Source organism: Syngnathus floridae, chromosome 2, assembly GCF_059516105.1.
Source record: "Syngnathus floridae isolate MCC-2025c chromosome 2, RoL_Sflo_1.0, whole genome shotgun sequence".
Lineage (NCBI taxonomy): Eukaryota > Metazoa > Chordata > Actinopteri > Syngnathiformes > Syngnathidae > Syngnathus > Syngnathus floridae.
This window is the reverse complement of record NC_142414.1, coordinates 17,009,674-17,036,035: the sequence shown is the minus strand read 5'-3', so window position 1 is coordinate 17,036,035 and position 26,362 is coordinate 17,009,674. Positions and strand designations below refer to the sequence as shown.

Below are 26,362 nucleotides of genomic sequence, written 5' to 3'. Positions count from 1 at the left end.
GGGGAGGGTGGGAGAAAGCCCGAGGGTGGGAGAAAGCCCGACCAACAATTCTACCACTGGCAACGCTTTGCAAAGATTTATGCCACTCCTGTCCCTGCAACACAAAATAGCGGACATTTGCTGCAGCCTGATGAAGATACAGAAATTGTATGTTAAAAGCCAAAATGCAGTTTAAATATGTATCAGAGAAGAATCAATAGTATTTATCTGTAATCAAATGTACACTTTATTTTATTTATTAATTTAAGGTGGCAAACTCCAGCAGATGGCACTGTCTTCATAATTGACTGATAACTGGGGGGAAAAAGTGTTTTATGTTTTATGTGCATCGGCGATCAGAATCCATTTCCACATTTAGCATGTGAATCATCATCAAACTTAAAAAATATCACTTACTAAATTGAAACCACCCATTTTTATGAGTGAAAGCCCCAGAACCTATGAGTGATGAATGTTTGTTGCCCAGATTTCCTCAATTAAATTCATAAAAAAATAGTTGTTTCTGCTTCAAATGAGAATTTTCTTCCTGAAGAGTACATTTATAATGATGAAGAGGTGTAACCAACATGAAAGAGAAGCTGTCTGTGTGTGGCCACACAAACGACAGTTAAACTGGCAAATCAATCAGACTTATTGCACTACCATTGGCCATGTAGCCAATGCAACCATTTGGGCTGCCCTAAAGAAGCAATAAACCACTGGTGTACTAAATAACAGCCATCAAGTAAACAACAGCTGTGGAAGATGGACACATTTTGAAGGCTGTGAAGACAGAGACCCTAAAACAACTGTTGGAAAAGATTGTGAACATGACCAAAAGGACAGATGGTACACTTGAAGGTGCAAATCACTATTCAGCAAAAAAACAGAAGGACTAAAGCCATCAAAAGAGACAACAAGTGAAAAAAGGTTGTTGTAGAAGCATCACAAGCAAAAATGTTTGGTTATTATAACGGCTCACAGTTTTGATGCAAATGACACGTAAAAGTCTTCATTTTAAAAAACAAATAATGACATCAGACAGCCGGAGAGTATTGCTCCAGGAAGTCCCCTACTACGCATTCTTCTTCCATATAATCTTTTCCATCCAAAATGCCACTGGTTGTCACACAATTGGAGGCAGATGTATGACGTCGGTCTACTGAGTTCTACAGACTCGCACAATTATTGTTAATAAGACCTAAGGAGCTCTGGAGCTGGCTAATCCCTGGGGAAGCCGTTTTTGTTGTGAAACATAACCAGCCGCCACCCGTTAGAAAGCAGACTTTCGAAAGGAGAGAAAAGAAAAAGATCAACATATGTTGCACCTCACCGGTTGATCACAACGATGACATAACACCTATGATCTAAGGCCACCCGCAGCAACACGTATGTTGCAAGACACTTAGTAAATGATGTCACATAAAATTCAAACAGCTTTCTTCCACATGTTTTTAAAAATAAAAGTCTGTATTGTTAAAATCCAATGACTGCAGGAAACATGAATTCATATTGAAGGGATGGCATTGTGCTGCAGGTAGTAATAACCAAACTAATTGACCTCCCGCAGTAGTCAACCTCCCCGTTCGAGCTGGCGAAAGACCCCCCCAGGTGTTGTCGTGGCTCTCAGCCCATGAGATAACATCATCTGACACATTCTGATTTGGGCGACGTAATTTCACCCCACGCTGTTGTATTTTCTCATCTATGCATGCTTGAATGGTGACTTGCGCCACTTCTAATTGAGTAACAATCTGTTCCTGCTTTGTATATTGAATTAAAATTGCAAAATGGCTCCTGACAATAGCAAAGCTTTCAAAGTCTGCAGGGTTTTTGCTGAAGTTGATGTCAGTTGTCATGACATCATTGACCACCTGCCCCCCTCTCTCCCTCACTACCCATCCTCCACCACTCCTGTGGCAGGCGTGGTGGTTGTTATCTGCTCATTGTTAACTATACACTTTTATATCCAGAGCTTTTGTCTTTTATTTGAACAGGTGAGTCGCTTCTTGCTGAAATGGCCACATTGGTTTGTATGAGGTCATCCAAAGTGACACCTAATTAGTTACCTGATCGCTCCATGCTTACCTCAAGAAATTACTGTATTTACAAATTATGTAACATACAGCTTTGCCCTCGGGGTGTCCCTGGACTCATTGTGGCAGATGTGGGGGAGGAGAATGCTAATATACTAGCTTTCATCTCAGATGGACAACGACTCCGAGTCCCAACCAATACAAGACACCACTTGGTAGCTCATTCAGACACAGACTGCTTCATTCATATGGCGACAATTGCAGAAAAATAGACTTCATAACTGTCTTGTAGTTGGCCTAGGTTGCAATGAAATTTACTATTGTTAAAAAAATAACAAGTTTTTATTTTTCAGAACTCATCAAATGTGAATGCAAGACCCAGTAGGACACAATTCCCATCAGTTGCATCCCAACGTTTTTTGTTTAGGTCAACCAATGGATTAAGTAATGGCTTTACATAGACTTTTAACACCAAATTAACCTTACATTGTAACACTTTCACTTCCTTTCATTTGTATTACAATCGGATTTGGAACATATAACATCTTTCCTGGATTGTAACATACATTTAGTTGTAAACTTCCAAAACTACAAACTATTAAATTTCTGGCAGAAATTGATTGCGTGGTTAGATATTGATTCCGTATTTAGAGTCATGGCATAGTGTGCCCATTTGTGTACACTAAGTCAAGTAAGGCATGCAGCCAAGTAAATAACTTTGATGGTAGAATGGTGCTGTTCATGCATGCCAGATGAGGACGCATTTGGGAATCAGTCTTTTCTGAATGACATCATCCAGCAAGATTTTCATGAATGGAATATACACATGGCATCACTTAAAGATTATTGTAGTTCAGGGATCAATTGTTGTCATCACAAAGTGACAGATGTTTGCTCAACAGGCAGTTTTCACTTAAAATGGACAATAGTGGAGCCTCTATCTAAAGTAATGATGTCATTTTTTTTTTTAAACCTCAGACATTCTGTCATTCTATCCTTACCTCACTTATTGTGTTTTGCATTAATGAATTGTGAGACTCAAATCCAGCTGCCTTGTAAAACTAAATTACACTCATTCTGAATTTTATTCTTCATTGTCATCATGGCGCTGAGGAGGATTTCATTCCTTTTAAGCTCAGCACGCATAGTGTTGACATGTCTTAATTGTATGTGTAGACAGTTCCAATCATTTTATAATAATTATGCAACCTATTGGAACTCTAATCTTGATGGTGATTGGCTGTTTTGCTCATCCTAAGATGACTCATAGAAAATCTTAAATTGCAGTTGGCAAAGTAAAGTGATGTGAAACACATCCACAGTGTATGCGCTAATTAAAGCGTGCATCTCTCTTAAGAAGAGGAAACCACAAAGAGGGAGGTGCACAACTGCACTGACTTCAAAGTGGATCAGTGCACGGTACACCAAATTCAGGATGGCTAATTAGAATTTGGCATCACATTAGGGTTTCATCTGAGGCCTACTCTAAATGAAAATGATGCCTGACCAACATTGAATCCAACATTGTTGGAAATACATACCTTGCATTATATATAAAAGTAATTAATTGCTCAATAGTGAGTAGTAAACAGCTGATGGAATTTATTGAACAGACAGGAAGTTGGGTTCTTCAGTGTCTAGTTCTGCACACACCCAAAAGTTGTGTTTTTACATTATGTGTGCCTCCCCCTTGTGGGGCCTTGCCATGTTGCTCTGTCGTTTTTTTCTGAGATGACAGGGCAATTACAAAATGGCCAGATACTTGTACCTTTTTGCTTTGGCATTCAATCAAAAAACTGGATAGATGTCATACTTAATCCAGGTCAAAGACTCTTTTTGACCTATGGATTTCATGGACTGGGATCTTTAAAACAAGTTTATTCTGCACTCTTGAGTGTTGCATGAGAGGGAATGCTGTTTGGTTTAAAAGATGAACAATTAATCAGATTAAATGACTTGGGTTTTAGGGTTATGTTATCAAATATTGTAAGATTGAAGTGAAAACTGAGTTACCTGACTTATTACCACTGGTATATTGACAGATGACGAGACGTCGAGTTCTATCGCTTAACATGTGAGTGTCACTTTAAGAAAACGCGTCATCTTTCCGGGAGCGTGACGTATCTGGACTCCCCGCATGCTTACAAGTCCAATAGTTGCAAATGGCGGGTTCTCGGCATGTATTAGCTTCGCTGTATATGAAATGTTTATGAGTTAACATTCGGGTTCGTTCTCTTTCCGTAAAATACATAACCTCGCCCAAATAATACCGACTGAAATATTTTTAATGAGGCGACATAAGTTTGTTGCGGTTTCTATTCATTTTAGTTTTGCTACCAACAAGTCATATTAAGCGGAAATGCAGTCGGCATTAGTTTTGCTGTCCATACTTTGTGTTATTCAAAAGAATGGCTGCTTCAAGCTTAATACACCCAAAGTGCTGTTGCCCTTTGCTAGAGGTACGCGAATTAACTTCACATTGGAAACTACCGAGGGCTGCTACAGATGGTGAGTAGAGAGAAAAAGGTGGACATGCTCACAGAGGAAGTGTCGATTTACACCCCCCTGCACGTGCACAGAGCATCTGTCGGTTCGAAACCGTGTGTGACCGAAATAGGAAAAACATGCCAGCACAGCTTTCTTCGTGAACCTAAACATTCATTATGTCACTTGTATTTGTGTGTAATAACCCATATGAGGAGCTACTACCTTCTCTCACTCAGCAAGTAACCTTGCAAAGAAGTACAGTAATTGTGACCAGTACTCCCCTCCTAGGCATGGGAAGAACTTTAGATTACTTGGGAGGGTATAAACATTAACGATGGACTGCACTGACAATTTAAAGTTTAACCAAAAGGAGGCTTACACACACACGATCAACACTATGAAAGAGAGAGAATGCTTAAATATTAACTTGCATTGATGAAACACTTTAGTGTTAAAAGCTGGACCTACCCAGGAATGTTAACCCAACTTTGGGTTGTTTGTACAAAGAAAATTGGTTGTTTTGTGCAAAACAGCCCAGGAACTTGACCAATATATTCAGTGTACTGGACTCATGCTCTTTAAGGACATCAAATCGACCAGACATAGCAAGCGTCCAGCCCGTAGATGAAGAGACAAGCCAAGGCTGTTCCAGGAGAGCAGTTCTTCAAGCTGTGTCTACGCAGCCCTCCCGATTGACCAGCACCATTCTGGCCGAAGATGTTGGTAAATATCAAGGAATTACAAATATGTTATACTGCATGTACTTCATGGAGAAAATCTACACAATCTGCATGAAAATCTTATATTGCACAGCAGGGTGTATGTCCTTCCCTCTTTACTATTGTGCAATTATTTATGCAGTTTTTGTTCACTCAGAATGTTTTATGCTGTTATGACTGCTTGAAATGTGCATTGTGTGTTGCCCTTCTTCGTTCACAGTGACAGGGCAGGTACTTCGTTGTGATGCAATTGTCGACGTGATCTATGATGTCACCATTGTGTCCACCACCAGAGAGCTACACCTGGAGGATTCACCCCTTGCACTCGAAATTAATGCACTGGACTCTGAAGGTGCCCATGAGATAAGCTTCCCGTCATTATAGCCTGCTACTGCTTGGTTAACTACTCCCTTAACCAAGCTAATTAGCACATCCAGGCTGGTGGTGATCACTGTATTTAATATATACCATTTAAATTGCTATAATTATATCGCTCACTTTGTGTATTCTTGCTGCTGTGAAGAGTGACCAATTCCAATATCAATTTAGCATTAACAATTTTGGATCCCATCAGGCTGTGTCTATGACTTGGTCTTGTTTGTTTTTGTTCCCTGATCGGTTAAAGACAAAGTCATGTTACTAAATGAGCTGTGGCTACAGTCTGATGTTTTTTGTTAAAAGCTCCAGGGCAACTGGCTGCCAGTATGGTGCCAGGAAGCCCCCAAGGACCACACGAGTAACCCACTGGTGTGTTGTAAAAATAGCTCACCAGTAATGGATACATTGTACTTTCCTAGGAATGATGCCAAAGTGATCATTTGAAAATATAAACACTTGTGAAGTGTGATATGCTGACATTATGGTTTTTGAAATTAGGCTCTCATGCAAAATTATTCACTTCTTCTCATACAGTCGATGAATATAACAGTAATAATAACATTATTCAAGGTAATTTGATCAGATTTGTTGTCTCAGAAGTGTATATAAAACTCGTAGCCCGTTGCATAAAACAATACCCAAGAAGTCGCGCTCAGTTTCAAAACAATTGGTGACCCACGTTTTAGGTATCAGGTTTTATGTTTAATAAGCTTTGGCCTCAGATTCATTATTTTTAGTAGACTGTAGAAGAATGTGGAGGAATGCCTATTGGTCTCATACAGGCTAATTCAGTTGCCATGAGTTGTCAGATGGATGTGTTCAGCATCCTTTAAGTCCAGCCAACTGTATATTGATCTGAGTAACAAATATATGCAAATATGTTAAATTCCCGGTGTTGCATGCCCACTTGTTTAATCTTCAGTGACTTGTTTAAGCGTAAGAAGTCAATCATGACTCTTGTGCCTTTTCTCATAGGAAACACCTTCAGCACGCTTGCCGGTCTGGTGTTTGACTGGAGTTTAGTCAAAGATGGGGATGTAAAAGGATTCTCTGATTCTTATAATTCATTACGGTAGGTCTTTCCTTCTATCTGCATTATTTAATAGCAATGTAATTATATTGTTTTTGATTTATTTGAGCACAGTGGTGCCTTTAGATATGAGTGCCATGATTTATGAATTTTTGCGATTCAAGTCGTCACTTCCCCAATTTTTGTTAAATGATCAGAATTTGAAACGAGTGCTGTTCAGACCCCCCACCGCTAGATGGCGGAAGCATACTTCACAACATCCTGTCACCACCAATTCACATTGGTTGCCTTGCAATGGAAGGACAATATCAGTACGCAGCAGTGGTGCACCATAGAGCTGGTTCGATAGCTGAGTAGACCCCAAAGAAGAAAAAGGATGAACAATATATTTTGTATAATTCTGTTTTGTGCTCACATTGTCGGTGTTTTCAGGTTATTTTTAAGAGCAAATGTATTATTATGCATAGTAATGTTGAATGCAAATTTTCTAATGCAAACAAATGTATGAAAAACGCATTTTGTGTGTTTTTTGGGGGGGGGCTGGAACAGATTAAATGTGTTTCCATTCATTTCAATTGGGGAAAGTTGACTTGATATACAAGTGCGGTCATGAAATTAATTAAATTAATAACTGAAGGTACCACAAGGCTACACCTGGTGGCTACTTATTTGGGTCGGACCCCAAAGTTAACACGTCTTATCTCTCTTCTTAAGGTTTCTCAAGTTTTCTGAGTCCACATACACGCCTCCTGATTACATATCTGAAATGGAGCGTGTTGGAAAACAGGGCAATATCATTTTGGTGTCAGGCCTGAAAACAGGACACGCTAAAGTGAAGGCCAAACTACAAGAGTCACTCTATCAAGTAAGATAAAAATACTTTTCCTCCACAACTATTCAAATGTATTGCCTGAGTGTCAGACAGCCTCCAGGATTTCCTAGTGTTCGAGGACGAGAAGAATTTAAATCGTGGCCTCTATGTGACCGTAAACCTCCACTGATGTAGGGATCTAAATATAGAAAGATGGGATAATCATTCGTCCCTACCTGACTCATAATTTCATACGTTTATGGCCGCTATATGCCAGTCATAAAATAAAAAGGTAACTTCAATTAAAGATTTCCCCTTTCCTTAGGGAAAGTTGACTTTTAAGGTGATAAACGGTGAAAATGGAGTGTTGGTGTGAGAATACCAGCCATTTTGAAAATGATGGCATTTTTCAGTGACATTAATTTTTAAAGATCTAAATTAATTACATATTGTTTTGATTTGCCCACTTTTCTGACCTCACAAGTAGGTAGGGATGGGCGTGTATTGGTGTCGGTGCCAATACCAACCAGCCTTATTTCATACCAGTATTGGCTGCCCTTTTGTGACAATTTTAACATCATGAACTAAAAATGAGAAGAATAGAACATTGCCATCAACTTTGTGTGATTTAAAGAAGAATATTTGGTCTTGAAATGATCTGTCATTGTTTTTTTGAGAGAAATGTTATCCAAAGTACCAGATGTATCAGTGCTTGGTATCTGACTACTTAAGAAAGTGGCAACTTGTTAAAAAAGCAAGAAGCAACTAATCTATCAACTTTTACTGATTTGTCATAAAAATCTACGTGCATGTGACTTACAATCAATTAGGCAAATCAAATTGACATCATTTCCTCTTTAAGGCTCTCATATGCTGTTTTTTCAAACCACTGGCCTGAGGATGAGGCTGTTGCTATGTGGCTCATGATTTCCATTCTGTGTTGCAGGATGTGAATGCAGCTGAGGTGAAACTACTGATTTTAGAGAATATCTTGCTGAGCCCTGCACACAACGTCTACCTGCTGGTTGGAACGTCAATCCGATACAAAGTCCTGAAGATAAGACAGGGCTCGATAGCCGGTATGACTGTCGATGAGAGCTTGCGTTTGCACATCAGTATAGATCTAAGCTAGTATGTTTTCATTTCCCCATGTTTTTGAAGAGCTTTCAATGCCGTGTGATCAATATGAGCTGCATCTTCAGAACAGCGTGGTCGACACAAACGGTAACACGGATGTTGCACGTCTGGATCAAAGAACCTCCATGGTTACCGCCGTTCAACTGGGACACGTCAATGTTGTGCTCGACCATAAAAGTATCCTTCTGAAATATTCCCGCCTGTACTCTGCTGGAGGCTTCATAATGCACTGATGAGCTGCACCGGCTCATGACCCCTTCCACTGCTAATATACAGTAACAAGACAGTACAGTCTCATTAGTGTGTTTAGTCTGCTCTGATAGAATTTATTTCCTACTTGTGCTGTTATGGATATGTTGAAAATATTCTGGAAAGGAGCAAGCAGATGAAGCCGCTTGCACAAACCAAGAAGATGCAGCGGGAAGCGTACATGGTTGTCCAACAATAGCCATTCTATCAACATCACCCCCAAATTTCCTTACAAGTATTATTTAGGTCTTCGAATGCAAGGGGTGTTTCGTCTTCCCAATAGCACTCTGTATGTGGTGGAACCTGCCTACTTAGGTTTGTTCAGTCACTCCCTTTTTTTTTTGCAAAGGGAAAAGTGATTGCGAGACGTTTTTCAAACTTGTATACTTTGTTTAGGTTTTAAAATTCATCCTGGAGACAGTTGGGTTCTGGAAACGGGTCGAGACTATGACATCCTGATTGAAGTACTTGATAAATCTGGCAACAAAATCTACCTGTCTGACGTAAGTAAACCTCAGTGGACTTATAAGTGTATTGAACGCCTGTAGGTGAAAATGTCACAATAAAAATGCTTATTATTTTAAAATAAACCATTATGATGATCAACCAGCCCCGTGACGTAGTTCAGCTTTCGCCAGTGATTGGCTAATCAGTTTCCGGTTGACTCCCTGCTCCGTTCACAACAGCGGGGAAATTAACGGAGGGAAAAACAAGTAATTTTAGCGTACTTAAATTCTAGTCGTAATGACAGTAAAATTTGCTCCCACCGTTAACAGCTAAAGACTCCTACTCAGTGGAAACAAAATGAAGAGGGTGTTGTTTTTTTCTTATCACACAGCGATATGAAGCAAACATCTGTAAAGTTCAGACTTGTAGTACTATGAAACGGATTTTAGCCGTGCAATCGTTACATAACATCAAAGCGCTCGAGTTTTTTTGTTCTTTCATATTCTCTCTGTTGCAAAGGAAGAGTAAGGTTAAACGGGACTCTTCTAGATTCACTAGTGCGATCCAATCGGATGTATGTCAGGGACCTGATCAGTTTTCCATAACGTGATGCCAACTGCACTGCCCATTTTACGACATTTTTTTTTCCCTTCCTCACACGTTACACGCGTCTGTCTATCCAGCTCACAGCTTTACTGTTACCATCATTAACAAAACATAAAGCACATCTCTGTTTCTTTTCTCCTTCTTTTTGTGGCAGAACATCCGGATTGACTCAGTTTTTTCGTTGGACTACTTTGACGTTTTGCAATCTTCCCTGAATGGATCTTATCATAGGGTCAAAGCTAAGAAAGATGGACTAAGTATCATTGATGCTACCTTAAGAGCTGTTGAGGATGAAGTAAGTTTGCTATGTGCTTGTTCATATTTTAAATTCAAAATGACAAATGTTTCAACCTTTTATTCCTCCATAAGAATTCCGTGGCCAGACTGAATACTTCCTTTGCTCTCTACTTCTTTTAGAAAGGTGGGGTCCACCCACTAGCCAACCCGATACACAATGAACAGGATGTGGAAATTTATAACCCTATAGTTCTAAGTCCCAGTATTCTCACATTCCCATGGCAACCCAAGGTCGGCGTCTATCAATACACAATAAAGGTATAATTCAATAATATGAGCAAAAGTGTTTTGTGCAAACACCTTTCATAGTGTACAATTTCTATTCAATGTTGTTAAGAGATGTATCTTTGCTCTCAATGCTTTGGATAGGCAACCGGCGGCAGTGGAAATTTCAGCTGGTCTTCCTCCAACACAAATGTGGCCACAGTGACTGTCAAAGGCGTAATGACAACAGCCAGGGACATTGGCGTCAGCATAATTAAAGCGCAGGATATGCGCAACCCTCTCCACTTTGGGGAGATGAAGGTATTGTGGCTGCCGACATTATTGACAATCCCTTTCATTTGCAAATTTAATTCACAAATGTGAATGTATTAGTATTGAAAGCAAAACTAAGTTTTAGCAGTGCACTGACACCACTGTATTCTCTGCATAGTTCCCTATAGCATTTTTAAATGTATTAATCTCCAATAATATAATGAAACATTAAAAGCGATATGATGTTTTTGACATAAAACTGACAAACATTTAAATTTTTGGCGGGAGGCTGTCAGTTATCACTTTGATTACTTAGTGATGGCGCTTTATCAACTGAAACGTGTACTTTCTCTCATCCCGAAGTTTGACATTGATTTTAAAAAAAAAAAAAATGTAATCCTATAGGTATACGTCGTTGAACCTGTCGCAATGGACTTTGCTCCCTGCCCAGTGGAGGCTCGAGTGGGCATGATTCTAGAGCTACCGCTCAGAATATTTGGCCGATTGGAGGAAAAGTGGATGGAGCCAGTCATGCTGAGTGACTGCTCCCACTTTGACCTGCAGGTAGATGTGGAAAGCCAAGGAGTCTTTCAGCATCTTGAAGGCAAGTCTGCAAATGCATTCTGATGTGTGGCATCTGCTTCAGCGCACAATAAATTAATTCTTCCTCTTATTGCTAGTTGCCTCACTCACAGGAGAATTGCCATCAAGTAAAGGTCATTAACTAATAGATGGCACATTTGCTGGTCATCCGACTTGTCAGTTAGTCAAAGGAACAGACCACTCAGGCGTATTGTATTTGAGAATAAAAGTGCATGTTTGCTTGTTGTATTGTTTTTATTTGTTGGTTGTGGCAGTGAGACCAGCAATACATCGATGTGTGTGTGTGTGTTTGGTAGGACACATAGAACTTGTTCAACATTGAAACATTTTCAAATTGGTCGTTTAAAAAACACACGTTTCTGCCTTGCAGGTCGACTGGGTCCAGGCCAAGGCCACTGCAGTGGGGTGAGAGCCAAAGCCCTGGCCCCGGGCTATACTACGCTGTCGGTCAGCTACAACCATGGCAATGTTCACCTCGGCGCAAAGATCACGATTGCAGCTTACCCTCCCCTCATCGTGAGTCCTGAAAAGTCTCAATACGAATATCCTTGTCGAAAGATTTTGTTCATCTCATGTCACAAACCTTCCCTTAAGTGATTTTGTGATTCTCTTCCTTTGGCTTCAAAAGGCCAATTAGCCTTTGTTCTCGAAGGTGGCAATAAAGCCACTCTTGCACGCACCGTGGGCATTCATACACATAGCCTGCCCTTAGAATCAAGGCAGAAATGGGATGATCAGTGACTCTTCAAATGATCTCCTCTTGGGTTTCTTCCAAGCTCTATGCATTTTAATTATGCATTATACGCTTGCTAGTCTGATTTATAAAAGTACGCCTCTCTGCTGCATAGGAATAAGATGCGCTGGGCGATATTGAAAAAATCTGCCATTGTGATGAAGGCCGTTTTATGTCATAACAATATACGTGGTCACGCTCCTTTATTAGACTAATTGTCATTGGCAGGCTATTGACCCCGTGTCCGTGGCTGTTGTGACACTGGGTTCCTCTAAAGACATGCTGTTTGAGGGTGGGCCTCAGCCTTGGGTTCTGAAGCCCTCTAAATTCTTCTGTGACTTGAAAGCTGAGAATGAAGAAAGCGTGAGCCTGACTCTGGCTAGCCCACTCTCCCATAATTACGATCAACACTTGGTCAGAGCAACCTGCAGGGCATTGGGAGAGCAGGTAATTTCGCCGTTGTGTTGACATTGTGTTGTCGCTGGACTTTTTCGTGTCTTGACTACACATTTCAGCTTTGTATAAAATATTGGCCACAGCTCTGATCACAATGGTACCTACACAATCTAATCCGGCAGAAAATGTGCATAACTGATGTATTGTTGTGGTGACCCCACTATCCGCTTTGTAGTGACCCATCAAAATTTTGCAGATGCTGGAGGTGAGGGTGAGCAACAAGGCCAGTATGACCAACCCTTATCCCGCCGAAGAGCGGGCATCTGTAAAGTTTGTTTGCGCTCCTCCGTCACGCTTCACGCTGGTCCCAGTGTACGCCGTTCCACAGCTAGAACTCTCATGCCCTCTGCTGCAACAGAACAAATACGTGGTATGCTTCTTTCTTCCTCCTCCTTGATTTGGAAGGAAAAAAAAAAGCCTTACTATTGCAATGATGGTATTTAGACAAAATGATCCAACGAATGATTATGTCACTTGTGCTGTTTTAAAGGTACCGGTTTCAAATTACCGCAACTCAGTTTTGGAGCTTGCAGCTTTTGATGAACAAGGGCGGAGGTTTGACAACTTCAGCTCACTGAGCACAGTGTGGGAATCAAGCAAAGTGTCCCTGGCCAGTATCGAGCCTACCCTACCTATGACCCTTGAACCTTTTGAGGATGAAAACAAACAGATGAAACTACACGGTATAAGTGTCTGTTCTTAAAAGTTGGTCTTTTGTTAATTTTTATCAGACCTAAGCTTGGATATTTATTCTTTGGGTGAGCTTTTTGGAGAGGAAGCCTTTGCTGAATTGATTGCCTCAACTTCCATTGCTGGAGTTCTTTGATGACTAAAATCATGGATTGCTTTGTTTTTTTAATTAGCAATTCTTTGTCACCCGTAACAGGCCGGCAGACGGTCGTCGTGCATCGTCAATCGGGGATTGCTGCCATCACGGCGACAGCGCTGGAATATCAGCAGTCTCATATCCAAGCAGCCAATGTTCATCGACGGGTACGTGTCAAATTTGACACTTTATCTCATCATTGAACAGTTTGCTGTGACGGTGACCTACTTGCCCATTTTGTCTTCCCTGAAAGACATTAAAGCCCCTCTTTGGTACATATCGAGTATATAACAAACAAATTCTCAAAGCTACAGTACTGCATTTCAGTTTAAAAGGAGGCTTTCATTTTCAAGGCCCCATTTAATGCTTTCTACCAAAAAGTAATCTGCAGCTGGGCAAGGAGAGGCGCATGTTAATATTGCTTGTAAATATGCAACGATTGCTTTGGGTGGGAAACTGTATTGAAGATGGCAAACAATTGTAGCAGTTTTTGTTTTACATTCATTGTGTGGGCTTAATCGTCAGACAAAAAAAATGTACAAAATATTTGAGTTTCTATTGACATTTTTTGTCACACGAATATAGCATCTCGCCATCTTTGTATCTCAAATATTCGATGTCGCTTGACTCTGAATGCATAATAGCATCCTGTGGATGCAGGCCGGATGCATTCTGAAAATATACTTGTCCATTACCCTTTACTTTTTATGCAAGTATTTTAGAGGAAAATAAATCCCTGATGGTCCAGTGGGTTAGGATCTGGCGCTTTCACCGCTGTAGCCTGTGCTCGATTTCTGGTCAGGCAGCCATAGGGGGGGCACATGTCAATGTCTCCCCTGTGCCGGTCTCAAGACCAGGTAAATGCAGAGGGTTGCGTCAGGAAGGGCATCCAGCGTAAAAACGTCTCTTGTGAACCATTTAGACAAAAGTGGATGGTTCGCTGTGGCGACCCCTGAGGGGAAAAGCTGAAAGGAGTCACCATTTTAGATCTATGGGCAGTTGTGGATTGACTACTTTTTCATTTATTTCAATTAATTAGTTTCTTTTTGTCTGTTTCAACTGTTTTTGTGGAAAGGGTAACACGTTTACCCCTGTGTCAGCAACATTGGAACTGCTGTTAGTTGAAGCTGTGAAGGTTCTTCCTGACACATTGACCATATTCAACCACCCAGATGTGCGGGTAAGAGATGTGTTTTTATTTTACTGATTGATAACTGTTGGGTCCATACATTTAGTAATAAATATTGTATTTTTTGCAAGTAACTTCATCCAAGCACATTTTTAGAGGGCCCTGCTTGCCTAAGACGTGTTTGACACATGTAAGGCATAAATAAATGCCGTGAACTCCGTTAAAGGAATTTTAATGTGCAATTGTGATGAGGTCTATCTGGTGTGACTCGCACACCATGCTCGACCGACCTTGCATGTGAGCTTGAATTGTGAGATGAAAGTCTTATCCATACCAAACATGAGATATGTTGAAAAGTTCTACGTGTGTTTTTCCTTACAGAGTAATCTTGTCGTACGAGGGGGGTCAGGCCACTTTTTTGTCAACAGCAGCATTAAAGACATTGCAGATGTGGTGTTTCAGGACACCCAAGGAACAGTTCAGGTATGTGGGAACATCTGGATTTGTATTGGAGTCAATTAGGGAAGGGAAATAGGAAATCACAGTATAAATGCATATGGTGGTTTAAAGGGTTCAATTTGAATTTCTCTTGTGAATTCCTTTATGTTGCCAGGTTGCCCCTATCCAGCCAGGTGTGGTGCAATTGATGATTCATGACCTTTGTTTAGCGGTCCCATCTACAGCCAAAGCCACAGTGCGGGTTTCCGAAATCCTGGAGGTGAATTTGAGAGTGGTCGACAAGGTCAGTTTCCAGTCTGATAATTCCTCATTTAATGAATGTGGTTGACACGATGATCCTTATTACAGTCTATGTAACACATTCCATGCGTGCCTTGGTGGCGCTCAATATATTTGTTCTGTACGAGTGCTCAACTTGTAATATTCATGGAGCTCCCTTTAGTTTGCCCTTCCTGTGACCCAAACTGGTGATTTCCCAAATGACTGGCCTCATTTGTCTCATTTACAGGTGGAAATTGGCAAATCAGTAAGGTGTTATGTCACAGTATTGAATGACAACAAAAAGCCTTTCCCGACCAGCTATTTCCCGTTCATGAAATTGAAAGTTAAGGCAGCGTCTTCAATTGTCGCATTAACGTAAGTGATATGACACTTGATGTGACACTGGTGTTAAAAGGTATTTTAACCTTAGTTGACACATATTTCTGTTTCTTTTATAGACCACTTGCAGAGTCCACAGAACATGACACTGCGGTTTACGTTGCAAAAGGTCTTTCTATTGGCCAGACAACGTTGTCAGCTGTCGTAGTAGATAAAAATGGGAGAAAAATTTCATCTGTCCCTCAACAAATCGAGGTATTTTGTTTGTTCACGTCACTCAAGTCATGATCACAACTTCCAACATACAAACTACACCATGTGAACTCTTTTTTTTTTTTTTTTTTAATAGGTATTTCCACCATTCAAACTCATCCCTCGGAAAATGACTCTGCTGATTGGAGCAATGATGCAGGTGTGTTTGTGTATACGCGACCGATGCTCATGCTGGCAGCAGGTTGCATCAGTTGAACTTGCCAGAAGAGTTCATTTGGTCCGCCATCACTCTTCTAAAAGGGACCTTTGCCAGGCTTCCTCTTCAGAAAACAGCATTGGCCTCAATGCTCTCTTCTCTTTCGGGGCACTGTTGTGCTCATTAAAAAGCACCGTTATCTAATCAGAACTCCATCTAATTGCCCAACATTACATAGGGTAATATACCCAAGTGATGTACCACTTCAGAAAGTTCATGTAAAAGGTTCATCTAATGGTTTTTGCCATTGTCGTCGTAAAATGAACGGCAATAACTCTCGGAAATGCTTCGGCCTAATTGTTACATTGCCAGAATGTATTCATTATTCTGATTTAAAATCTCCCTGTTTCTAGATCACATCTGAGGGGGGCCCTCAGCCTCAGTCCAATATTCTTTTTTCTATCTCCGATGAGGACATCGCTTCTGTTAACGGTATAGGTCACGTCAAGGGTGTGACCGTCGGTAACGTCACCGTGACAGGACTCGTCCAAGCTGTCGATGCTGAAACCGGCAAGCTGGTTGTTGTGTCAAAGGTAAATAACGTCATCGGGTGATGTGGGTGAGTTGTCACAGATGCAACTGCAAATGGATTATTCTGTGTTTTTAGGATCAGGTAGAAGTTGAGGTTGTGTATTTGACTGCCATTCGAATCCGAGCACCCATTACACGTATGAAGACGGGAGCGCAGGTACGCACTGTACATTTTTAGAAAGACTGTTTCCAGTCGAACACGTTTTATTAAATGGTTGCCATGGGCCCTTGTCGCACCTTATTTCCTTCTGTAGATGCCTGTGTTTGTGATGGGTTTGACCAATAGCCAAACACCCTTCACCTTTGGCAATGCTGTGCCAGGACTTAGCTTCCACTGGTCCACTACCAAAAGGGACATCCTGGATGTCCAGTCAAGACACTCTATGGTATGCATGTGCACCACTCGTGTGCACTATTGTTCACTATTCACTCTTTGCCATATTTGCCTTCCTATGCCCGCAGGCTAATGTGGAGCTCAACGCCGAGCACAATTTCGGCATGAGCGTGACGGGTCGAACAAGAGGGCGGACTGGGCTCAAGGTTGTCCTCAGAGTTGTCGATCCGGTTGTTGGTCAACTTGCTGGGGATCTTCCAGAGCTCAAAGATGAGATCCAAATCCAGGTACAACTCTAAAACTGGGCTCGGGTTTACATTTTACTATAAAGTGAGCTAATTGCCACAATGTACCGACCTGCCCCATCTGCTGCCTCCATTAAATTTAAACGTCAAAAGCTGTAGAGCAGTGGAATTGTTGATCTTTGGAATATTTGAAATTAGCTTTGTGAAGCGATAAGGCTACAAATTAGAGACTTTAACGTGTCAATCATGCCCAAATAATGGTGGTGTCACTCTTTGCTTTGATCAAGGTCTATGACAAGCTACACATGATTAATCCCCAAGTCGAGTCCGACGAGATACTCATGACTCCAAATTCAGCCCTCAAACTCCAAACTAACAGGTTAGTTCAACTTGCAGGTTTACCTTGTTCCTCAATTAAATACTGAGAAAACCCTACCTGTAAGTTGACTTGTGTTGATATGCACTAGGGATGGTGTGGGTGCACTGTCATACCAAATGATGAATTACGCTGACCAAGTTGCTATCGCGCAAGTTGATGACAAGGGCTTCCTCTTCTCTGGCCCACTCACTGGCATTTCATCACTGCTGGTTACTTCACAAGAGTCCTTTGGTGTCAATCAAACTCTCATCGTCGCAGTAAAGGTCAGTTTGAAAGGCTTCCTCTGACATTTTTAAAACATTTAAATTGTGATCTGGATTACATTCATTTTGTCATTTCACTTATGGGGCGGCACGGTGGAGCACTGGTTAACACGTCCGCCTCACAGTTCAGAGATTGTTGGTTCAATTCCATGTTACATGATTTGCGTGTTTTCCTCGTGTCTGTGTGTTTTCTCTGGGCACTCTGGTGCTCTCCTGCTTCCCAAAGACATGCATGGTTGGCTGATTGAGCACTCCAAATTGCCCCTAGGTGTGAGTGCGAGTGCGGATGGTTGTTCATCTGTGTGTGCCCTGCGATTGGCTGGAAACTGGTTCAGGGTGTCCCTATTGCCTGATTTTTATTTATTTATTTATTTATTCATTTTTTTTAATTCAATGTCTTACCAGGTAAGTCAATTTAGAACATTTTCTCATTTACAATGGCGACCTGGAGGAAAGGTGTGTGAAGTGACTTGCCCAAGGACACAACGATGCGTGACTGTGACAGAGCTAGGGTCAAACCGCCAACCGTCCGGTTACTAATCAACCCGCTCTACTGCCTGAGCCACAATGCCGATGACTGCTAGAATAGGCTTCAGCACGCCCGCGACCTCCTTGGGAACAAGCGGTACAGAACATGGATGGATGGATTTCACTTTTGATTTATTCAATGCAATGTTTGAGCACATACCATATTTTTCTAACTATAAGCCACTGTGAGTCGCACATTTTTCATAGTTCGGATGGTCCTAGGACTTATACTCAGGTGCGCATTGTATATGGCTGGTTTTCTGGAAGTAGGGTCCAGGAGCGTGAGAGCCGAAAAATAAAACTTGATAATTTATCCACTTAAATTGCTTCATTATCTCCATACATTCAGGTGAAAATTGGGGAAAAAATACCAAACTATAAACGAAACCTAATCGACAATTGATTGTTCATCATTGATTTTAGCAATTTGGTTCTTAAGTCCATGTTTATCCATTTTTATGTTCAAAGGAGCTCCAGGCCGTCAACCTCTATCCCTTACTCTCTTGCTGTGTGGTAAACAATTATACAAAGTCTTGTGGTGACATTGTAAGGCGACAACACTCCCCTCCTCTTCCCTCAGGTGGTACCTGTGTCCTACGTGCGCTTCAGTACCAGTCCAGCGTTACACACGCCCACCGGGGACAGCTTGAAAACCCTCCCTTTGGGCATTGTCCTCACCTTCACTGTCCATTTTCACACCAGCACTGGAGAGACCCTCCACAGCTCCAACAGCCGTGTCACCTTCTCCACAAACAGGTGAGTCTTCACTCTACCTCTCGATCTGAGCAAATATCCCTGAGGAGTGGGGTGCCAAAGCCACAAGCCACTCAAACATGTCTGACTGATGAGTCTTATGTACCAACTGACGACAACCTTGGATGATTTACACGTTGACTTTACAAGTGCGCCTCTAATTTACATCTCCATGTGGTATACCTGGAAGACTGAAAGCAAAATATTTACAATTGAATACCAGACCTGTGAGCACTTAAGAAATTCTGATCTGTGCTTTATGAACATGGCACATTAACAGTTCATGACTTCAAGTACGGTTTGGAATCACAAGGCAGGCACTCCTTGTAATTCACTACGTTAATTCACGAGGCTGTTCTCGTCAACATGGTTTCACAAGTTGTTATCCCCTAAGGAGTGAGTGAGTTAAATGAATGGGAGTGGTTGGCAGGGACGTGTACTCATGGTGCTGACATTCACTTTTGGGGGGAAACCAATCAAAATCAGAGTCATGCAAGGCTGATACTCTTGCGACTGAAAAAAATAGGCTGTTATTAAATTCTTTTTAAAATCTCCAAGAGGTGATAGGATTTGACTGGTATTTCAGTTGGGAGTCGCTTGTCCATAGCAGATGCTCTTTTGATGGAGGTAGAAAGCAGGACACGTATAGTCAAGTAGTGCCAACAAAAATGAAATGCTACACTCCTTGTTTATTTTTCTAATACTACTGGAGACAGCGTTTGATCAACTGATCTGTTTGAAGCTTCCATTCAAAGATTAATCTGCTTAAGACAGTCTGAATTTTCAGGTAATAATGCAGAAAAGAAAAACCTCTGAAGGTGTACCTTTCAAATACTTTTTCTTTGCAATGGATTTTTAAATTGTTTTCTCCCTGTCTGTTAGGGATGATCTGGTGCAGGTCGGGTCTGGGCCTGATAACCACACTTTGACGGTCAGGACGGTCAACGTAGGCCTCACGCTTCTGTCTGTGCATGACAACGAAAACACTGTGATGGCGGACTACATTCCTCTTCCCGTGGAGCATGCCATCCTGCCAGGAGAGGCCCAGAGGCTGGTGGTGGGAGACGTCATTTGCTTTACTGCACAGCTGACCAGTCAAGAGGGTGAGCGTCTTAAGAGCATGTAAATGTGCCACACCTATGGAACAATTTGTCAACTTGCGCAGTGTTTTCACTCTACTATTCTCTGCAGGAGGTCATGGTATTTGGAGCTCCTCAGCCAATGCTGTGCTCCAGGTGGACTCCAAAACCGGTGCAGCTGTGGCCAGAGACAATGGGGCAGCTACCGTGTACTACGAGATACCTGGTGTTTTAAAAACATACAGAGAGGTAACGTATGTTTTCTTAATACAGAGCTCATAGCGACAAATGTAGCTGGTATAATTTACAAATGCTAAATTACTGAGGGGTTGCTGGGTTTTTTTTTTTTTTTTTTTGGTCCTTTGATATCTGATTAAGTTCTAATTATGCATATTAAACTCTTCCCTGTGACTTGTGGAGAGGAATTTAAACCCCGAAGCAGACAGCACACAAGCAGCAAAATTAAATTCTTTATTGAACAGAAGTACCCAACAGGCAGTGAATGTTAAAAGTAAATACTTTCAGTCATTTCATAAACCCCTCAATAAAGCGGGATTACATGTGCAACACGTTTTTTCCCGCAAAGTCAAAACCCGCAGTATAGCCGCGTGTCCGCTCAAGTGTCTCATTAAAGCACAGATGACTGGTGTAACTGCTGTACTGTAATGAATTAAGAAGACAGTGCCTGAGATTGGAATTCAAATTAAGAAGACAAAATAAAATAACTTTCATTTAATAGTCAGTTGTGTTACTTTCTGCCTTAAAAGAATTGCAACAGGATGAATGAGTGTACTCACGGTATGACAAAAAGGTTTGAGTTTACACTCGACAAAAACATTGTGAACCACTCCTATAGTCGGAAAGTATGTCCTGCTCCATCTAGATGATGTCACATTTGTGTGTGACGAGGTACTCACACTTGATCAAGTAGAGAAAAGATGAATTACTTAATTTATTTTAGTTTTTTAAAATTTTTTTCAGATTCAGTCCACCTAATTGATCTATATGTAACCTGCATATTTGTACACATACTGTATCACTATCTCTTATTTTTGGAATAATTGACTAGCATGATAATTCAATTTTTCCCCTTGACTGTTAGGTTGTGGTGGAATCGGCTACAAAGACAGCCGCAATGGCGCAGGCCTTGCCAGTCAGAATTGGCAAGCAGACTGAAGTCTTACTTACAACCAGAGGACAAGGAACCAACCTCATCGGTACGGGAAATACTCAACTTGTGAAATTTTGTCACTACACGTCGAAAATTACAAAACAAATCCATATGTAAACTTCCAAAGTGTTATTTTTCCACTGAATTGTTGTTTTTCCAGTCATCACCCCAAAAGATAACAATATTGTTAAACGCTAATGGAACCTTGAAGTCCACTTGCTCGGGTGAATAACTAAAAATAACTGCGGTTGATTGTTGCTGTAAAAACCTGCACCACATTGCTCTCCACGCCAAGCCTCATGGCCCTCATATTTATTGAAGTGAAAAAAGACTTCACCCATTCCATGTGTTATCTTTACGTTTCATTACAGAATGTGTTTAACAGCGAAACTTATTAAATCACTCTCAAATGCTTTCGGCACAGCTCCTTCCACGTTTACAATCTTTATCTGATTTCTTTAACTCCTCTATTTATTTTAGCCTTCAGCTTATGCCGATGTAATGTATCTTGCAGGAACCTGCTCCTCAATCCAGACAGAAGCCATCGCGCTACTGCAGCCAGAAACTTCTGTCGCTTGCCTCCTCAGCTTTACCAGTGATGCTGTTGATTTCCCTGCAAGCAGCGTCTTCAAAACACACACCAGTTTTGATCCCAGCATTGGTATGTCTTACCTGAATTTACATACCTGTGGGGAATGCTCCCTATTGGATCTGTAATGAGCTGGTGAATATATGTATTTATTAACCCATATTTAACCAGCTAAGGCAGCTGAGAACCAGTTCCCATTTAGAATAATTTTAAAGAAATAAAAATAAAAGTGAATCTGAGGTCGCAATGCCCCCTCGGTTAAACTGCTTTTGATAGCTTTGACATGGCTCTGTGCAACAAGGCCGTCCTGAATCAAATGTGGCCTCTGTGCCTCCAAGTGAGGGGTCAGGTAAATACAGCTTTACAAGCTGTATTCAATAGCTGTGAGGCTCACGGAGTGTATCTAACATCGCCCATCAAAGATGCCAGCTTGATATGTTGTGCTGCAGAGGCTGCTTAACACCTGAAACCTTGTCTAATTGCAGTTGGAGTTAGTGGGAACATGTGACTGAAATATGCTGTCTATGAGGATTAGAACGCCAAGCTTTTTTTATTCGGTTGTTTTTGCTCTTATGTCATTTTGCCGGCTGCTTGTTTAATTTTTTCACTTCAACGTTATGTTTCCGCTTTCTCATCACTTTGTTATTTTTAGCCTCCTATTTTTTTTCCTTGCCATAGGCTTGTACAAGTGTTTAATGAGCCTACAGCCAATGGCAGACCAGCTAACCCGAGTTCTCAGCATGTCCATGACCAACTTGCTCGTGAAGGCTGGCCTGGAGGGCAGTGCCTTCTCTGGGGAGCAGGTTAGCGCCAGACTGCCGATAGAGCCCGCCCTCTACTGCGACCAGACGGAGCTAATGCTCTCCAACTTGCACCCATCTGCGGAGCTCTCAGTCTTCGGTCCAGCTGCTGCCCTCGCAGACATGGAGGTCAGGGGAAAGAACTTTTTTCATAAAAATAATGATTCCTCTGATAAAGCCTTCCAATATAGCGGAATCTTGTTTTGGGTCTTAGGTGGTATCCAGTTCTCCCATCATTGGTATTCAGAAGATCGAGGCACACAGCAGTCTGTCGAAGTACACCATCAGGGTTTTGGACCTGCGAGCAGCTGACTCTGCTTCCATTACCATCAGTAGTGCCTCCTCGGGTCAGAGTCTCATCATCCCGGTCACTTTGATACACGTGGCTGAGCCTGGTGCAGGCATGCATAGTAAGTTCCCCTCTGTGGGTTAATGGGAAGTCACAATAAGGTTGTGTCTTACAAAAGATTTAAGAGGGACTGTGTGAAAAATCTTTTGATTTTTCAATGTTCATTTGTTTAATTAAGAGCTGCACTATTCATTTCAGTAATATGTAAAAAAAAAAAAAAAAAAAAGTGTCCAATTACATCAACACACATTTTTTAATACAATCATAGCCAAAACAGTTCTGCCTTGTGCTGTAATTTATAATTTGTACTTTGTTGTAGCTCCATCTAGGCCTTGGAATACATTCTGACTGGTATTGCATCTTGTTCTCTTCAAATACAGCTGCTGCACAATTTGTTAACAGAGAGGGGGACCGCCCACCACACGACTCTTACCACGTGATGCTGTTCACCCTGTTTGCCTTGCTAGCTGGTACATCCATCGTCATCATCGGTAGGGTGCCAGTTACTACTTCTATTAAATCTCTTTCATCTTGACCTCTTTATCTTCATGGTAACACACCTTTGCAATGGATTGCGCTGTCCGACAATTTAATGCCATGGTACACGTACAGTTCATACTTGTATATCATTTTAATGATAATGCATATCATTTTTTCCTCTTTGAATGTGCTATTTTTGATGCTCAGTCTTGATGGTGTTATGGTTCTCAGCTCTTCACAAATTGTCCCATTTTGTCTTCTGCAGTCATCCACTCGGTATTCTCTCCAAAACAGCAAACGTACCCTCCTTTCACCCTCAGGAGGCCTCCACCCGTCGCTGGTAGGACACAGTTAGAATGATGTTTCCTGTTAGAAAAACAATGAATATGCTTGCAAGAAAGAATGTGAACTGTTATGTCATAAATCTGATTATGTGATAAATCTGATAGCATTCAGCATCATGCCCAACAATAGACTAACACGCTGCTCAAGCATACAGTATACGTACCATACTAAAAATTACAAACCTTTTTCTCATATTACATATTATAAGTACCGTTGAATTCACTAGCACTCCTCCTGTCTCTTTTCTCAGCCCCAGATTCTTTCAACCAGTCCATACCCGGGATGGAGACAAACAGCAACTCCAGGTTGCGTCTCTTCTCTACCAACTACTGACAAAGCCTTCATCGTCCCTCTCGTCCCACAGAGGGTCATGACTGAATGTACCTCAATACCCTCGCAGTAAAAGCTGTTGGATGCGACTGCAAAATCGTTGCATTTTGATATTGGTACAAGACTTGCAATGGAGGGCGGCTCGGAGGCGCACTGGATAGCACGTCCGCCTCACAGTTAGGAGGGTACCGGTTCGATTCCACCTCCGACCCTCCCTGTGTGGAGTTTGCATGTTCTCCCTGAGCCCGCGTGGGTTTCCTCCAGGCACTCCGGTTTCCTCCCACATCCCAAAAACATGCTTGACAGGCCAATTGGGCACTCCAAATTGCCCCTAGGTGTGGGTGCGAGTGTGGATGGTTGTTCGTCTCTGTGTGCCCTGCGATTGGCTGGCAACCGGTTCAGGGTGTCCTCCGCCTACTGCCCGATGACCGCCGGGATAGGCTCCAGCACGCCCGCGACCCCCGTGGGGAGATAGCGGTGCAGAAAATGGATGGATGGACTTGCAATGGCCTTTAAATGCTTTCGTGTATGTGTGTGTGTGTGTGTGTGTGTGCGCGTGTGCACGTGCGCATGGAACAAAGTTTCAATAGCTCACTGTCCTTGTTCTGCCATTTGCTGAGTTCTGTTATACAAGCCCACTCCATTGTTCACGAAACTCACATTGTTGCCTGACTTCTAAACATTTTTTTTTTCCCCCAGTAAGGTTATGCTGTGTATTGGTTGACTTTGCCCACTTATCAGTTTTCTTGTAAACTCAACAGGAGCCACATGCTTTTTGTGACAAAAAAACTGACTTGAAAATACGAAGAAATGTCCTTTGTTGTTGTAGCCTAAACAAATTTTACTGAAAAGCCTACTGAAAGCTAAAATGTGACAAATCCTTCAAATGTGCATCATCAGTTCAGTGATATCAGTTTGAGCCATGATGCGTGCAGCTTTTGTTTAATTCATTAATGTGAAACAGTAAAAGATGTTAAGCATCTTTCTTGAGTTGAGGAGCTTCACTGCAAGAAAACAAAATGTGACAGTCTTCAGGTTTTTTTTGTTTGGACCTGCTCAAGATACGGGCATAAAAGACTGATTGCCGTGAAAATGTCTTGATTTTGTTGGCTAAATGTTCACCGTGACGGTATGTTTTCCCCATGTTGGTTTCCTTGTGTGAATATGCCTCTTCAAATAATTGTCGTGATTTTGTTGGGAAAATGTTAACTGTGATGGTATGTTAAATTTCCCTCCATTGGTTTTCTTGTGTAAATACGCCAAATAAAAGTTATTGATTAAAATTCAGCAAAGTGTATATATGTTATATACTAAAGTGTATATACATACCAAATGACAATTGAGATGATCCAGCATTAACACACTTTAACATTCTTAAGTATACCATTTTTTGCATTTCTGTTGTGGTTCATCAAAGTATTACCATCACATATAAAATGTTCTTTAGTATACCAAAGAATGTTGATCCTGTTTAGATTCATAACCCTCCTCCAATTTTTTTTATGACTAGCACTTCTGGCAGATAACAAGTCAAGGAACGCTATGTTTGTTCAGAAATTCCACATTCTTACACATCTAACATGGAATACAGTTTTACCACGACTTACAAACTTAATTGGTTCCATGATTGGGTTTGTAAGTAGTAATGTTTGTAAGTCGAACAACGTTGCCCATAGGAATCAATGTAAAAGCACATAATGCGTGCCGGACTATCCCAAAAGTCACACTTTTTGCCCTCTTACTCCGTGTAAAACACCAAAAAACAAAACAAACAGTTTAAGTTTTGCTTTTTCAAACCTTTATAACAAAAACTGTCACTTTATTCTTCACCTCCTAACTTTTCTTAGTGAAGGGAAAATCTGTTCCTATTTTCTACACTTGCTAAAGAAAATACCCCGGAAAAAGTCAGGCTAATAAATTATTGTATGCTTCCACGTACTCCCTGCAATGTGCACGCTCGACGTACTCGCGCAGAACGCAAGATAGAAATAAAATAAAAAGAAGAAAGGCAACGGAGCTTCTAAAGATGGAAATTGACAAACAAAAAAGTGTGTTCTTTATGTTTTTATTGAAAACAACCTGGTACAGTCTGCGGCACAGCAACGGCCGGTTTCCGCCTTTCACTCAGTGCGTGCGCGCTCCTGGAGTTTGCAAACTTTGCATGTTCTCCTCGAGCCCGCATGGGCACTCCAGTTTACTCCCGCATCCCCAAAACATGTTTTATAGGCCGATTGAGCGCTGTAAATTGCCCCTAGGTG

The 26,362-nt window shown here is 41.4% G+C and overlaps 1 protein-coding gene across 1 annotated transcript; it reads left to right on the top strand.

The window, feature by feature from the left end:
* Positions 1-4,154: 4,154 nt before the first annotated feature.
* nup210 (nucleoporin 210) lies at positions 4,155-25,396 on the top strand. The gene is made up of 40 exons (XM_088369600.1): positions 4,155-4,523; positions 5,086-5,225; positions 5,442-5,573; positions 6,575-6,671; positions 7,344-7,494; positions 8,387-8,519; positions 8,602-8,754; positions 9,073-9,141; positions 9,223-9,329; positions 10,034-10,174; positions 10,297-10,434; positions 10,546-10,701; positions 11,059-11,257; positions 11,627-11,772; positions 12,218-12,436; positions 12,642-12,815; positions 12,936-13,128; positions 13,332-13,438; positions 14,347-14,451; positions 14,782-14,883; positions 15,014-15,142; positions 15,368-15,495; positions 15,579-15,714; positions 15,809-15,871; positions 16,282-16,461; positions 16,536-16,616; positions 16,714-16,845; positions 16,922-17,080; positions 17,326-17,417; positions 17,506-17,680; positions 18,789-18,964; positions 19,844-20,064; positions 20,153-20,289; positions 21,143-21,257; positions 21,726-21,872; positions 22,479-22,729; positions 22,815-23,010; positions 23,330-23,440; positions 23,695-23,769; positions 24,025-25,396. Exons 1-40 carry the CDS (start codon positions 4,375-4,377, stop codon positions 24,105-24,107), a joined length of 5,598 nt encoding a protein of 1,865 aa, XP_088225726.1. The 5' UTR covers positions 4,155-4,374; the 3' UTR covers positions 24,108-25,396.
* The last annotated feature ends 966 nt before the right edge of the window (positions 25,397-26,362 follow it).

Coding starts and splice junctions, on each gene's coding strand:
- nup210 (XM_088369600.1), top strand. CDS start 4,375: ATGCAGTCGGCATTAGTTTTGCTGTCCATACTTTGTGTTATTCAAAAG. Junction 10,702..11,058: donor TCCACTTTGGGGAGATGAAG/GTATTGTGGCTG, acceptor GTAATCCTATAG/GTATACGTCGTTGAACCTGT. Junction 20,065..20,152: donor ACAGCTGACCAGTCAAGAGG/GTGAGCGTCTTA, acceptor TATTCTCTGCAG/GAGGTCATGGTATTTGGAGC.